Source organism: Colletotrichum destructivum, chromosome 8, assembly GCF_034447905.1.
Source record: "Colletotrichum destructivum chromosome 8, complete sequence".
NCBI lineage: Eukaryota > Fungi > Ascomycota > Sordariomycetes > Glomerellales > Glomerellaceae > Colletotrichum > Colletotrichum destructivum.
In genome coordinates, this window is record NC_085903.1 from 344,481 (window position 1) to 358,403 (window position 13,923).

The following is a 13,923-nucleotide window of genomic DNA, read 5'->3' on the forward strand; positions in this document are numbered from 1 at the left end:
CAGAAATAACCGGCCGACAACTGTCCGGGCCCCGTCAGGCTGCTGCGGCCAGAACCGCCATCGTCGGCCCATTTCCATTAGAGGTCCTCGGTAGCTACCGGTAGTAGCATAAGCTGTGACACTTCCGGGCGAAAGGATTCGCTACTGGAAAGCAGACCTGACTGACTGACTGTGTTAGGCCTTGAGTCCCGCTGTCAACGGCAAAGACTTTGCGACTGCTGGCGAGTGAGCATCCTTCTCAGACCTTTGCCCGTCGTCTCGTTCATGTGCTTTCGCTCTCACTCTCATTGACACGACACACATCGCCATCTTGTGTCCAAATCTCCCTTATCGTTGCCTCCAAGATGGATAGCATCGCCAAGTCCCACGGCCTGGTGTCGAAAATCGCACTTTTACCGCCATTGAGTCTTTGGGCGGTCACACAGCTGACGGTCGTTGGGGTTAGCCTGCCTGTCCTATGCCACTGTCACAAGCAAAAGCTACATCTCGATGCAAGCGAAGGCTCACACATTCTCCTTCATCTAGCTAGTCGTTTCCGTCTTCGCGGTAGTGTTTTACAACTATTTTCTCCATCCTGTCGCCCACGTAAAGGGGCCCCTTCTCGCAGCATTGTCGCCGGTGAGTCTGTCGTCCCATTTACTCAACGAATGCGTGATTAGGGAACTTGGCTAATAGTCTGCTGTCTCGGGGACGATCACAGATATGGATCGTTCGCTCTGTAGCTGGCCATCGTCTCAACAGAGACATTGAGGCCTTGCACCGCAAATACGGTACGTGAACGCAGCGACTGGTTGTCATCATCATCATCGAAATGGAACCCCGACTGACGCTTCTTCGTCCATCTTGTCGAAGGTCCGGTTGTTCGAGTAGCCCCCAACGAGCTGTCGTTCGCCACCGAATCGTCGTTGAAGGCAGTCCACAACCCTGGGCCAAGCGGCAGCCTCTTCACCAAGAAGGGCACCTCCGAAGAAATGATCCTCCGTCTAGTCTTCCCCGCGACGAACTTGCTCACAGTCCAAGACGATGCCGCCCACAAGACCCTCAGGACTGCACTCCAGCCGGCCTTCACGGCCAAGGCGCTGCGGGACCAGGAGGAAATTACACAGCAACACGTCCAGGCGACTGTGGATGCGCTGGCGGCGGCAGCGAAGACACCCGGAACCCCGATTAGCCTCACTCGCGAGCTTGGAAAGATGATCTGGGGCATCGTGGGACATCTCAGTTTCGGCCAGCCTCTGTCTATCGACCAGCTCGGTAAGAAAGAACCACTCGCTATAGTAACATGTCGCTTGAGATCATAACCCGTCCGGGCTAACGAGGCGCCTTTTAGATAACTACGACCATCGAAAGGACCTCCATGCCAAAGTCGCGTCCATCATGGAGTTCTTCCAATACATGGCCTCTGTCCCAGTCATCGGATCCATGATCGTCTTCTCTGTCGTCACGTATAGAAAGTTGTTTGGCTCAAGTCAACACATCCTCGGCAAGCAGGAGCTTGACAGGTGCGTCAATACTTCTTCGACGATGAACTATTACCTTTGGGGAAACCTAGGATTAACAGCGAAACAGCCACATCGCAAGTAAGCGAAGCGGCAAAGACTTTCTCTCTGCGATTCTAGCTGCCAAGGACGCCGCCCATCTGACTCATGAAGAGCTCTACAGCAACATGACCCTGCTTCTGTAAGACTATTGCAACCAGCACTATTCCTAACTTTCTGTTTTATGCCACTTCCTTTTTTATTTTATAACTGCCTTGGTATGTCTTATCACACGACTAACTAACCATCACCGACACGTAGAATGGGAGGCTACGACAGCAGTTACGTGACACTGTCGGCAGTCTTCTACCACCTCCTCTCGAAGCCCGAGCACTACCGCCGCCTCCAGTCCACCCTGCGCAGTGAGTTTGCGTCCGCCGACGACATAACCTGCATCGCCGTCCTTCAGCAGCCCTTGCTCAACGCCTGCATCAACGAGGCCCTGCGCCTCGTGCCGCCCATCAACGGCCACGGCAGCCACCGCGTCGCGGCCAAGGGCACCGCCATCGAGGGCATCTGGGTCCCGGCCGGCACCCTGGTGAGTGCCGACATCTACACCATCCAGCGCGACCCCAAGTGCTGGGCCTTCGCGGACGAGTACCGCCCCGAGCGCTGGCTCGACGAGTCCAACGGCCCCGGAACGCCGTTCGCCAAGGACGTCCGCACCAGCTGGCGGCCGTTCGCCCTGGGCCCTCGCGCTTGCATCGGCCGCGAGATGGCGCTGCAGTCGATCCGGCTAGCCGTCGCCAAGATTGTGTTCCTGTTCGACTTGACCTTGGAGAATCGCGACATGGTCTGGGACAGGGATGTCGGCAGTCATTTCCTGTGGCACGACTTTGACGTTCGTGTCAAAGTAGACAATGCGCGCGGGTAAACATGTATGCTATGCGGAAGAGAGTCAAAGGAGGTCAAGACAGGGTCTACTCTGCCACTGCCCCCGAAGCCTGTCTCAAGGTTATATAGTCGATGTCTGTCGAAGATCTTTAGGAAACTCTCCTCAATCTGATTCTGCATTTTACCAATAAGTCTAGACTGCTTGTCCTATGCCTGATTTCCCGAATGAGTGAACACCAGATTTCCCACCCGAAAGAAACCCGCTGTTTATATGAGAGATCAAAGTCTTGCTGTTATTCACACTTAGCCGAGGGCCTTATAATAATGAATTAGATACGGTAGGAACGCAGCTCTTGGAACATTGTCTCATTGTGTAAGTCCTCATATCTCGTTACAATGCGTCCTCGGATGCGGGTCATCGGTGGAAAATCTCCAATCGATGTCAATGAGTGATACCATTACAAGATCATTCAACCAATGAAACCAATCAGGCTATAATTAACATCTAAGCTTGTACATCATTCATGATTGTACGATATGGGCTACGATCCACCTGGTATGGAGAACGTGCGAGATCATCTAGAAGGATGGAATGGGGCCGATCATATCCCAGAGCGCGGGCCCGGACGCGGTCTCTCCTCCGACAAGGCCTCCCTCCAGTGTCCCAACCCATCTGGCCAGACCGGGCCCCCCATCGATTTTCTTGGCTACTGTGGCGTTGAACTGATACGTCCCGGCCGAGCCCGTGTCGATGTTAATGGTAAAGCCGTCAACCACAGCTTCGGAACCCAGGGGAACGGGGAACACCACATCCTTCCCAAACGGCCGAACGCTGACTCCGGAGCACACAGAATGGAGGATGCGGTTGCCCTGGGCTAGGTACGCGTTGGCCGAGGACTTGCCCTGCTTGTCGACGTGCTCGAACCAGACAACTGACAGGTCCCCGGCGCGGCCGCGGCCCCAGTACCACTGGTCCAGGTTGAAGATGAAGTTGTACGGGCCGAAGTTCTGCGATGTGATGTGAGACCTCAAACCGCTGACGGGGAGTTTGATCGTGCTGGATGTGTGTGTTATATCATACATACCTTGTCATGGTAGCCCGTACCCGAGAATGCATACGGCTTCCCGCGAACCTTCAGGTTGACCGTCGCCTGCGCGTCGGGAATGGGATTCACCCAGTTGAGGTCCCAGTTGAGGCCAAATGAGGCACCTGGCGCCCCATCGCTGCAAGGGGTCTGGGGAGGGGCGACCTGTTTGCCCGACGATATCAATCAGCTAGCTGTACAGAATCGGGGAGGAATGGCATTCCACCACCCACCGAACGCAGCTCGATCTCTCCCGAGATGTCTTCTTCGGGTAGGTCCACTGTGATCCTGTAGTGGCTCAGGTCGGGAGACCCGTACCAGGCGTACGAGCCGTCCGAGGCCACGGCAGAGCTTCCAGAGCCGAGGGACGACACATAGAGCTTGTCGCCCGGGATGCTGAACTGGTCAAAGCTGCCGTCCTCGTGAGAGATACTCAGTTTGAGCGACAGCGGGTTCGCTTCGCCGTAGAATAGAAAGGGCCCAAACGTGATGGCCTTGGTGAGGTCAGTAGACACAGCATCGAAATACCAGCCCTCATACGATGTCGCGTTCGGTCCATGGACTTGGACGCTGCCCAGACCGTTAGAGGCTACATGGTCATGGTAGATGGCTGGTCCTTGGACAAGAGGTGGAGGGAGAACATAGTTCTGTGCCTGTGGCCGCTGCGTCACGTTTGCCGGCGTGAGCCAAGACGCAGTCAACGCCAATCCTTCCATGATCTTCTGAACACTCATGGTGGGCACTGAAAGTAGTGGCCTGATAAGGAAGAAGAAGTCTAACAATAGTAGAGGGTGCGGATGTAAGGAGAAGAGCAAGTAGTTGTGATGCTGCCAAGGGCGTGCTGTCTACGTGTTGTGAGTAAAATGGGAAGCACATAAATGGTACATATACTTAGCAACACTGCAATGTCTGGGAAAGGAAGGAGAAGCGCCATGAATCCTTACACAAGAGAGTTATCCTTGTACTGTGAACATTGATCCGGTTTGTTCCAAATGCCGCACTTACAAGGGTCACTCCGACTAGACAGGGTACGCATGTGTACTGTCAATATGGAACCGGAGCTAGCTAATCTAACCCCCCTCCCTCCCCCCCCGTCGATGTTACCGATCCACCCAAACAGGTCTGGCCTCCGGTTAGCGGTGTTCTCTCTGTTTTCTATGACTCGGACGAACTCGAGATTCCTTCTCGGTAGAGTTTCGCTAGCATGGCTGGGACAATGGGCCATCATCGTATGCGTTGCGTTATTGCGGCCCTGGGCTATCTCGGGGTCCTCGGTGACGGGGAGTTTCCACGGCCGCATTCCACGGTGTTCAGTCGGGTTCCTACGTGGTGGTCGTCGAGAAAGGTTAATGCTGCACGGGGAGAAGACCAGAGCAACCAGACGAACCCCCGGCAACTGACTGCCTCTTTTGAGTTGGTAAGAGTTCAGTTTTACAATGTCTTTTCAGTCTGCAACAGGAATCAGTGAGAAATTGGGAAGGTGGTACATTTGCTTCTCTTGACTGGGGCACACATCCTTTGTAGCAAAACATAACTTGGACGGCAGTGTGCCAGTGGTTTCAAGTTTCATCCATTTGATGCAAAAGTTATTGGAAAATAAAAGACTCAACAGACCTGCATTGCAAGTCAACAACAGAATGTCCGGTGTGTGGATCAGTCAACATTTGCTGTCGACACAAAGAGAATCTCACCTCTTAGTCTACCTATTCCCATAGGTCTAACATTTACTGTAAAGCAGCCTAGGACACTGCGACAGAGAGTTGAAGAATAAATCACCCAGATATAACCGATCAAGTGGACATATCTCTATCAATTTGATTCTGGCCTCCGGGTCTTCTGGTGCTGCTCATCTGCCTCAGCTTCAACTTGAGTATTGCAAAATTTGATAAGCCCTTCGACTCTGCCGAACTCATCGTGGTGATTGTAACGTCTCCCTGAGTCTCACACAATACGCTTAGAGTATGCAGTCACAAAAGTCGAAGAATGTAGCTTGCATTAGCTCAACTCCCTAACAAGTTTGCATTAGCTCAACTCCCTAACACAATTACGCGTGGCTACCACTCTCCAAATCCAGCAACACTGCAGCCTCTACATCACTTGTAACTGGAACATCATTAGAGAGACATGCCATAAATAATCTACTCTTGCGGTCACAAAACTGAAACTCAAAGTCAGACGAGTTCGATTTGGTGCCAGCTCTATTTTGTATTCTAGCGTAGCGGTGACGACTGAGGCCTCGCGGCCCAGGTGAAAGCATGTGAAATGGCCATGTTGGCTGCAACAAAGTGACAGTGATTCGAATGAGACTACTTTTTCTGTCCGCAGGTCCGGTGGACTTCGGAAAAAATCAAAATTATCGCTAAGCCAACTGCGTTCATTTCCCCCGGCAAGCAGAACTCTCCGTATCATCCAAACCGATGCCTTGACATGAGGGGTTCGTTGACATCCTGACATCTGTAAGGATAGGAGTCAGTTACCGCCCGCCATAACCAGGGAAAATTTAGTCATTCCCACCTTGGAAGCAAATTTGGATGTCAGTATTCAAGTATAAAAACCTCTTGAGAGTACTCTACAAGATGACGCATGATTGGAAAGTTTGTCCGCTCGGCGCCGTGTATGGCCCGCCCTGTGCGGTTGTACCAGAACTGACGGGGGCTTGAGCGCTGGTGGTGCTGGCTGTTGGCTTCATCTTGGAATGGGTGTGATCTAATCGTATTTGTTTGAAGGACTAGAAGATAGGGCTCTCGTTGGTGTGCGAGTCGAGCAATGTGCCTAGGGCTGCCGTTCAGAGTAAAGAGGTCAAAGACGAAGGTAGGTGTGAACTGGTGACAAGTTTCATTTCCTGCCCTTCCCTGGGACTGGGGAGACATGCGCCCTTATGTAGCCCTCTAAAGCCTCCAAGGGAGACTCTCAGACAGGTGTTGGTGCTACCATGGTCTTCCTGAAGTTGACCCGCTTGTCTAAAAAGGTATTGGAGGGCCCTCGTCGTAAACCTTCCATCCATATCTCCAAATACCCTCAACCTCTGTGACCCAGTGACACCTTTCTAGTCTTATGGCATGATATTTCAAGACACGGTGATGAGTTTCGCGATTCGCTCAAGAGTTTTAGATAAGGTCGCCCCTGTAGTCGAAGACTTCAATCCGATGATACTTTATTCAAGGGATCCAAGTTTGTGAGGAGTTCTGCGTTGATTATGTGACCTTGACTCCAACAATACACGTTTAACTTTGAATCCCATAGCCCTTGTTGTGCTAGTGTCACCTTTGCACTAAAACTTCCAAAGGCTGTGCTTCTTGGGTGTAACAAGGTGCTTGAAAACCAAGAACTTTAGGGTGACACTGCGCTGTTTGTCCGTAATGTCCTATCCAGTCTTGAAAGCTGTGTTTCACGATACATGAATCATTTCAGGTACAGACTCGGAATTCTCACTTCTGGGTCTCTCAAGACTCCTTGCATGTGCGTCTTGTAGCTACTTTTGCACTTTGGTAGATGCTGTGGCCCAGGACTGTCATCGATGTGCTCGGTACTCTCCTCTCTTGGCTGGCAACCTCCTATATTGTGCTCTCGCAGCCGAATTGGCTTCTTCCCATCCGGGATGTCACAAATAAAAGCTTACATTCATTCAGCATCCTGAATATAATGAGCTGTCGTATCTCTGTATGTGATTCCACCAAGCATCATTGCGCTGCATTGTAAGTCTCTTGGAACAACACTGAAACAAAACGTTGGATCCGGAACGCCGGTTCTCCAAGACCAAAGAAAATCCTTCGACGGCAATCGTCCGTCCAGATGGACCCATTTACTCTGCTGGGCTGCCTCGCAGTGGTCATCGGCTTACCTCGTGGTGGAGACTCCGCGAGCACGCCATGATAACTCCCATCGCGACACGCCTAACCACCGCTATCGGCCAGACGTTTAGCGAGGAAATCTCACTCGAGTCTTGAGTTCTTTCAAATCGCATTTTTCTCCATATCTGTCCCGGTGTCCGAGTCTTAATTCCCCATTGTCGAGTCTCGATAAGAAGATCAGTCCGAGTTCAAAATATCGGATCACAGTCGCACAGCCGCGGGTAAGGGATTAGATCAGTCTGTCATCCCATTACCAAGGCGTTTCACCAACCTTCTCTCACTATGCCGCATCAACAAACCCAGACGCAAGGGACCCCCTCGGCGACCTCGTACAACTCGACTCCAGAGGCTGAGATCCCCGCGACCACAAAAAGAACATGGTATCGAACGGTCTTCTTCCAAGCCACAGTCATCGGTCTTTGTGCCTTCTTCGCCCCTGGACTGTACAATGCTATGCAATCGACCGGAGCCGGCGGTCAACAGACTCCGTATCTGGTGATGTAAGTCTCTCCACCTTCAAGCTTACCATAGTTCAGCGACCTTTTTCCAAGACGGTCAAACTCACTCGCTGTCAGGTCCGCAAATGCCGTCCTGGGAGTCATGATGGTCGTGACTTGCTCAATGGGCAGTGTCGTCGCCAACAGGATCGGGCTGAAGAACGCGTTGGTCTTTGGTACGACGGGATAGTAAGCGAGTCTCAGAGTGTGACTCCTGCAAGCGCATGGACTGACAAAGAACCAGCGCTATATACTCGGCCTCGCTGTACACGAACAACCGCTATGGCAATGAGTGGTTTGTCTATGTGGGATCCGCCGCTTGTGGAATCACCGCAGGCGTCTTCTGGGCGGCTGAAGGGGCGATCATGATCAGTTGTGAGTGCGGCAGCGTACACTTGGCCACCAAATTCGCCTAACATAGGCTTCCAGACCCAGAGGATCACAAACGAGGCAGATATCTCGCCTACTGGCTGGCATACAGAAACGTGAGCGTCATCATCTGGTCGAAAACGTAACCGTGCTAAGTCGATGTAGGGCGGCTCGATCGTCGGAGGCGCAATCAACCTCGCTTTCAGTGAGTCTAGGGTCGCATACTCTCTTTCCGGTGAAACTGCTAACGAGAACTTTGAGACTCAACCGGTAAAACAACTGGAAAACTAGATTACAGGACATACGTTGTCTTCGTGGCCTTGCGTGAGTCTCTTTAACCCGCCCTCAAGCCGTGTCAACGTCGTGTCTCACATCACCCAGAATGCCTAGGTCCGTTCGTCGCAATGCTCCTCTCGTCCGCCGAAAAGGTTCAGCGTCAAGACGGAAAGAAAGTGGCAAAGGCAGAGCGAATTCCAACCGTGGCGGAACTGAAGGCCGTCGGCAAGATTCTCGTCCGTAAGGACTTCCTCTTGGTGTAAGTCCGCCTCCCGCGTCTCCGGTATTGCGCTCCCGCGTTTGTCTCCGGTGCTGACAGCCCACTCACCGAAGCTTCCCCTTCTTCTTTTATGCCACATTCTTGCTCTCGTATGCGGGCTCCTACCTCTCGCTCTACTTCTCCGTCCGCTCCCGCGCCCTGGCGTCACTGGTCTCCGCGTTGGCCCAAATCACCGCCAACTTCTTCTTCGGCCACTTTCTCGACTGGACCCGCCTGACCATCAACCAGCGCGCTCGGTTCGCTTACATCGGCATGATGGCCTTATTTGGGGGGACTTGGGTGTGGGCGACCATCATTCAGCGCGAGTACGGCTTGAATAAACCAGCCCTGGATTGGGTGGATAACGGTTTCGGCCGCGGCTGGGCACTGTACATTCTGCTGCAGGTCAACTTGTGAGTTGTTAACTCACAAACCTCTCTCATAGTATGACTAACTTGATCATTTCAGTGCTTTGGCTTACAACTACGGCTACTGGCTGGCTGGGTATATGGCTCGTGACACTGCAGAGATCATCAGATTCACGTCGACTGTACGCGCCGTCGAGGCTGCCGGCGGTGCCGTGGCATCCGGTATCAGTTCTACCCATGCTCCTGTAAGTATCGGCGAAATCCTCGATTCAAACTTTTCCAAAACGTAAGACAACGACTGACATTGCACTCAGCTGCTGGCCGCCGTGGGAGTCAACTTTGGGCTTTGGGGCCTGGCACTCATTCCGACGTACCTAATTGTGCGAACCATCGGCATAAAGCACTCGGAAGTTGTCTCCGAAGAGGATTCTGGGAAGGGGATCTCTGATTAGAGAGATTTCAGATGAAGAAAAGCTCCGAGCGTAGGCTGGCGATCTGGAAAACACCACTTGTAGGCTCGTCGCACAACTAGACTGGTCCAAATCAAATAATTGGTCCATCAAAAGACAACGTTATCAGTTTCCATGCCAGATAGCAGCTTGTAGATGCGAGAATATCGCCTGCAAACTAGTACTGTTTGCTTGATTCTTTGCGTCGAGTCTGATAAGGATGTCACTACACACTCGACCGGCCTTCCCGCATTGTTTCCTATCGGAGTTCTCTCTCTCTCTCTCTCTCTATTTGCAGCGTTGAGAAGCCCCACACCGGAGCGGCTCCGACCTCGCAGACCCCTCCGGAAGTAGTCCGGCGATGGCGAAGATCCAAGAACGGAAGTGGATGTTTCCCGAGCACCTCATCGAGAGCCAAGCTTTCGTGATACGTCCAGATAAGTATGCCCTCCAGTCGTTTTCCCGCAGGATCGGCTGATTCCTTGACAACATCACCGTGATCTTGAACCTCTCGTCAGTCGCCTAGGGAGATATTGATCGACGCATCAACGGATTAAACACCCTTGGTAAACGTTGCATAGACTATCAACAGACTCGCACAATGTCGGGAGCCACTTGGCAGAAGGATTTCGAGAAGAACGGCTTCGCCGTCATTCCGTCCGTGATACCTCGCGACAAGGCCGCCCACTACCAAAACCAAGCCTTCGCCTGGCTCCAGTCATTCGACAACCCTGCTTTGGACTTGGCCAACCTCGCGACATGGACACCCGGCAATCTGCCCTTTATCTCCGGGATCAACACCTTCAACCACTACGGCGTCGTCCACGAGAAGTTCATGTGGGACATCCGCCAAGAGCAAGGCGTCATTGACGTCTTCGCCAAAGTCTGGGGCACCGACGAGCTCATCGTCTCGTTCGACGCGCTGAACATCACGCTCCCAAGAAGGCCGGACCATGCGCCCCGGCAGAAGTGGCCGCACGTCGACCAGAGCCCGTACAGAAAGGGACTGGAGTGCGTGCAAGGGATCGTGAACCTGTCCAGGGCAGGGCCCGAAGACGGCGGGTTGACGGTGTATCCGGGAACCCACAAGGTCACCGAGTCGTTCTTCCGCGATCATACCGACAGGGCCCAGTGGACGAGGAAGGACTTCTTCAACTACACGCCGGAGCAGATCGCATGGTTCGAGGAGCAGGGGTATCGAGAGCACAAGGTGGTCGCGGAGCCGGGCGACTTGATCATTTGGGATTCGCGGCTGATTCACTACGGCGCGGAGCCTACACCCGAAAGCGATACCATCCGGACTATCACGTACGTGTCGTATGCGCCGGCCTCCTTTGCGACGAAGGAAGCCCTGGGTGCGAAGAAGCAGGCCTTTGAGAAGTGGCTGGCCACAACACATTGGCCGCACGACAACATCGTTCCGAGGACGAACCAACCGACTCTTCCGGACGGATCAGTCGACGCCAGAAGATCGGAGCCTCGGGAGAAGCCCGAGTTGACTGACAAGTTGCTGAAGCTGGCCGGAGTCGAGGCATACTAGAGATGGAACAATGATCGCTCTGTCTGTTATCGCCAGTCCGTTAGGCCAAAGAAGCAATGAACGTCTAATTTGGGTGTCAGTTCAACGGCGCCTAGGCTTAGGTCTCTTCTAAGTCCTTGATCCAACAATCGGCCCATATTACGAGACACCGTCGAAGACATCACCCAGTTTGAGTTGAATCTGTGGTTGACATCATCTGTTGTACTGGATTCCGTCAAAAGGTTTTTTATCAATTACAGGTCGAACAACTCGCGATGGATGCGTAGGCTATGTAACGGGTTTCATTCCTCAACTTCCAAGGATGCTTTACATTTTTTCCGCAATCAACGATATCTCAAGCCAATCCGTCCTTAATCAAGTTCAACCTTCTCAATCGAACTCAAGGCCCAGGTCACACGTGCGTGAGTCGTTGCGCTGCTGATAAATCCCTATCTCGGGGAAATTGACCGATGTCGGGACGGTAGCGGAGCTCCGGAGCCGGAAACCCTGGTCAGTTCCATCGCTCCAACCTATCAGTGTACGGATCCCTTATCAAAGGTCCTTCGCAACACATTCTCCCGCATCAAAACGACGTTTTCGACCGTCGAGACTTCGCAGCGCATCACTGGTGGTCAACGATCGCCTCTACTGACAAAACATAATATCCTTCTCAGAAGACCATCATGGGTGATATTCCGGATCAAGCAAGCCCCTTGGCCGAGGACGTGCTCCTACTGCTCCTCTCGGCGGCGGAGAACCCGGCGTGGACCCGGAGGGTCTCGGAGCGCTTCCCCGGCCTCCAAGTCCGCTGGGTCGATAGCCGGAAGCCCGGCGGCGGCTACACCCAGCCAGACGAGATCCCGGATGCGGTGTGGGACGGCGTCACCATCTTTTACTCGTACCTGCCCGCGTCCCCGAGCCGCATGTCCAAGGTCCGCTTCGTGCAGGTGTCGTCCGCCGGCGTCGACAAGTGGGTGGACCACGAGGTCTATAAGAACCCGGACGTTGCCTTCTGCACGACGAACGGGTGCCAGTCGTGAGTAAAGCCCGTCCGGTTTTGTTGTGAAGGGGGGGGGGGGGGGGGGGTGGAGGGGAGCCTTGAACCACCTACTGAGATGCCACACTCGGCAGGCCGCAGATCGCCGAATGGGTCATTGGAACCTGGCTATCAAGCCAGCATCACTTTTTGCGCTATGCCAACAACATGAAGGAGGGCTTCTGGGAGAGCCCGCTGGCCGTCGAGGTCGAGGACTCGGTCAACCTGCGGATGTAAGCCCGGACAACATCCCACCAATGGCTGTGAACGAATAGCCGCCTCTTGCAGTCCTGCTGACCAATGTACGATTCCCAGGGGCATCCTGGGCTACGGCGCCATCGGCCGCCAATGCGGCAAGATCGCGCAGGCGATGGGGATGGAGGTGTACGCCTACACGCGGAGCGAGCGGTCGACGCCCGCGTCCCGCAAGGACGACAGCTACTGCATCCCCGGCACCGGCGACCCGGACGGGCTGATTCCGACCAAGTGGTTCCACGGCGCGTCGAGGGAGTCCGTCAACGCCTTCCTGGCCCAGGACCTCGACATCCTCGTCCTGGGCCTGCCGCTGACCGAGGAGACCAGGGGGTTGTTCGGCAGGGAACAGTTCGAGATCCTGTCGAGGCGCAGGACCTTCGTCTCCAACATCGCCCGGGGCCCGCTGGTCCAGAACGACGCCCTCATCGAGGCCCTCGAGACGGGCAAGATCCGCGCCGCGGCGCTGGACGTGACGGATCCGGAGCCGCTTCCCAAGGACCACCCCTTGTGGAGGGCGCCCAACATCTTCATCACGCCCCATGTCAGCTGGAGGACGAAGGTGCATTGGGAGCGAGTGCTGGGTCTTCTGGAGGCGAACCTGGAGCGGCTTCACACGAGACAGCCTCTCATCAATGTTGTCAACAGGTCTCTGCACTACTAGCACTCGATGAGCATGGGAGCCCGAGAATCGAATAGAATAGAGTAGACAGATACGCGAGGTCCAAAAGTTTTGGCATTCCTGGCCTCATTGTCATGGACATGAAGACGTTTCCGACTAAGTGGTTTCAGCGAGACGACGATCTGGTTTGTGAATGTTGGCAACGTCGGAGCAGGGAGATGAAGAAGACGAGCCCAACAGCACTCGTAACCAGCATATTCGCGAGTTTGGATACAAGTGACGCAGACGTAGACAACGAAATACCTCCAGCGTACAAGGAACATGTAAGAAGTGAGCGTTAGATGCTTAATGACTGCAAACGTTGAACTCGTCCCTGTGACATAACAGATATCTGACTAAGACTTGTCAATCAATGAGAAGGTCAACTATCTGTAGCCTTCCAGCAACTTCACAAGATCAATCATCATGAGTATTCTGAGATGGAAGACCATAGGCTAGCCGCCCGCGTGACTTCGAAGCATCCATGACCAAACAGGCTTGGTTGAGCATGGCAGAGCATGGACGTCTTGCAACTGAGTTTGAAAACTTCACCCACGTGCTGCGCACTGAAACCTACCAGAAGGCTCATGAAAGCGTAGTTGAGTTTAAGTCAGTCCAACACAACAGAGATATCGTCCGAACTATTTCTCACCAAAAGTCAGCCACAGGCGTTCGTCGAGTAGTCTTTCACGTAGCAAACCCAAACCAAACCACAACATCTCCTCTCTCTAACCCCCCCTTTCATATCACCATTGACACATAGTCTATTTTGCAGCTCTATATCTGACCTCGAGTCATCCTGCTCCCGGCATCCGTCGTCGTAAAACCGGAACAGAACCCCCTCTCCTCGAGCGGGTCCGTCGCGACGACTTCTCGTCCGATCATCAACCTCCGGTTTCAGTCGACTTGTCGCGGCGGAGCTTCCCCAA

General features: G+C 53.6%; 5 protein-coding genes across 5 annotated transcripts; 4 read left to right on the top strand and 1 right to left on the bottom strand.

Moving 5' to 3' along the window:
• Positions 1–344: 344 nt before the first annotated feature.
• Positions 345–2,412, top strand: CDEST_11951 (Putative cytochrome P450; the record flags this gene model as incomplete). Its single annotated transcript, XM_062928107.1, has 6 exons — positions 345–465; positions 530–622; positions 853–1,254; positions 1,331–1,502; positions 1,570–1,680; positions 1,800–2,412. The coding sequence occupies 6 exons, from the start codon at positions 345–347 to the stop codon at positions 2,410–2,412; spliced, it is 1,512 nt and encodes a 503-aa protein (XP_062784158.1).
• A 328-nt stretch (positions 2,413–2,740) lies between these two features.
• CDEST_11952 (uncharacterized protein) lies at positions 2,741–4,342 on the bottom strand. The gene is made up of 3 exons (XM_062928108.1): positions 3,691–4,342; positions 3,458–3,622; positions 2,741–3,380 (listed from the first exon to the last, which is right to left on the bottom strand). The coding sequence occupies exons 1-3, from the start codon at positions 4,189–4,191 to the stop codon at positions 2,952–2,954; spliced, it is 1,095 nt and encodes a 364-aa protein (XP_062784159.1). The 5' UTR covers positions 4,192–4,342; the 3' UTR covers positions 2,741–2,951.
• Positions 4,343–7,590: 3,248 nt separating this feature from the next.
• On the top strand, positions 7,591–9,529 carry CDEST_11953 (Putative Ion channel regulatory protein, UNC-93; the record flags this gene model as incomplete). Its single annotated transcript, XM_062928109.1, has 10 exons — positions 7,591–7,808; positions 7,860–7,994; positions 8,050–8,180; positions 8,235–8,290; positions 8,340–8,379; positions 8,436–8,498; positions 8,556–8,709; positions 8,784–9,122; positions 9,178–9,322; positions 9,392–9,529. 10 exons carry the CDS (start codon positions 7,591–7,593, stop codon positions 9,527–9,529), a joined length of 1,419 nt encoding a protein of 472 aa, XP_062784160.1.
• Positions 9,530–10,127: 598 nt separating this feature from the next.
• CDEST_11954 (Putative phytanoyl-CoA dioxygenase) lies at positions 10,128–11,066 on the top strand (the record flags this gene model as incomplete). Its single annotated transcript, XM_062928110.1, has 1 exon — positions 10,128–11,066. The coding sequence occupies one exon, from the start codon at positions 10,128–10,130 to the stop codon at positions 11,064–11,066; it is 939 nt and encodes a 312-aa protein (XP_062784161.1).
• A 570-nt stretch (positions 11,067–11,636) lies between these two features.
• Positions 11,637–13,111, top strand: CDEST_11955 (Putative D-isomer specific 2-hydroxyacid dehydrogenase, NAD-binding domain-containing protein). The gene is made up of 3 exons (XM_062928111.1): positions 11,637–12,081; positions 12,177–12,314; positions 12,397–13,111. Exons 1-3 carry the CDS (start codon positions 11,729–11,731, stop codon positions 12,995–12,997), a joined length of 1,092 nt encoding a protein of 363 aa, XP_062784162.1. The 5' UTR covers positions 11,637–11,728; the 3' UTR covers positions 12,998–13,111.
• Positions 13,112–13,923: the final 812 nt, after the last annotated feature.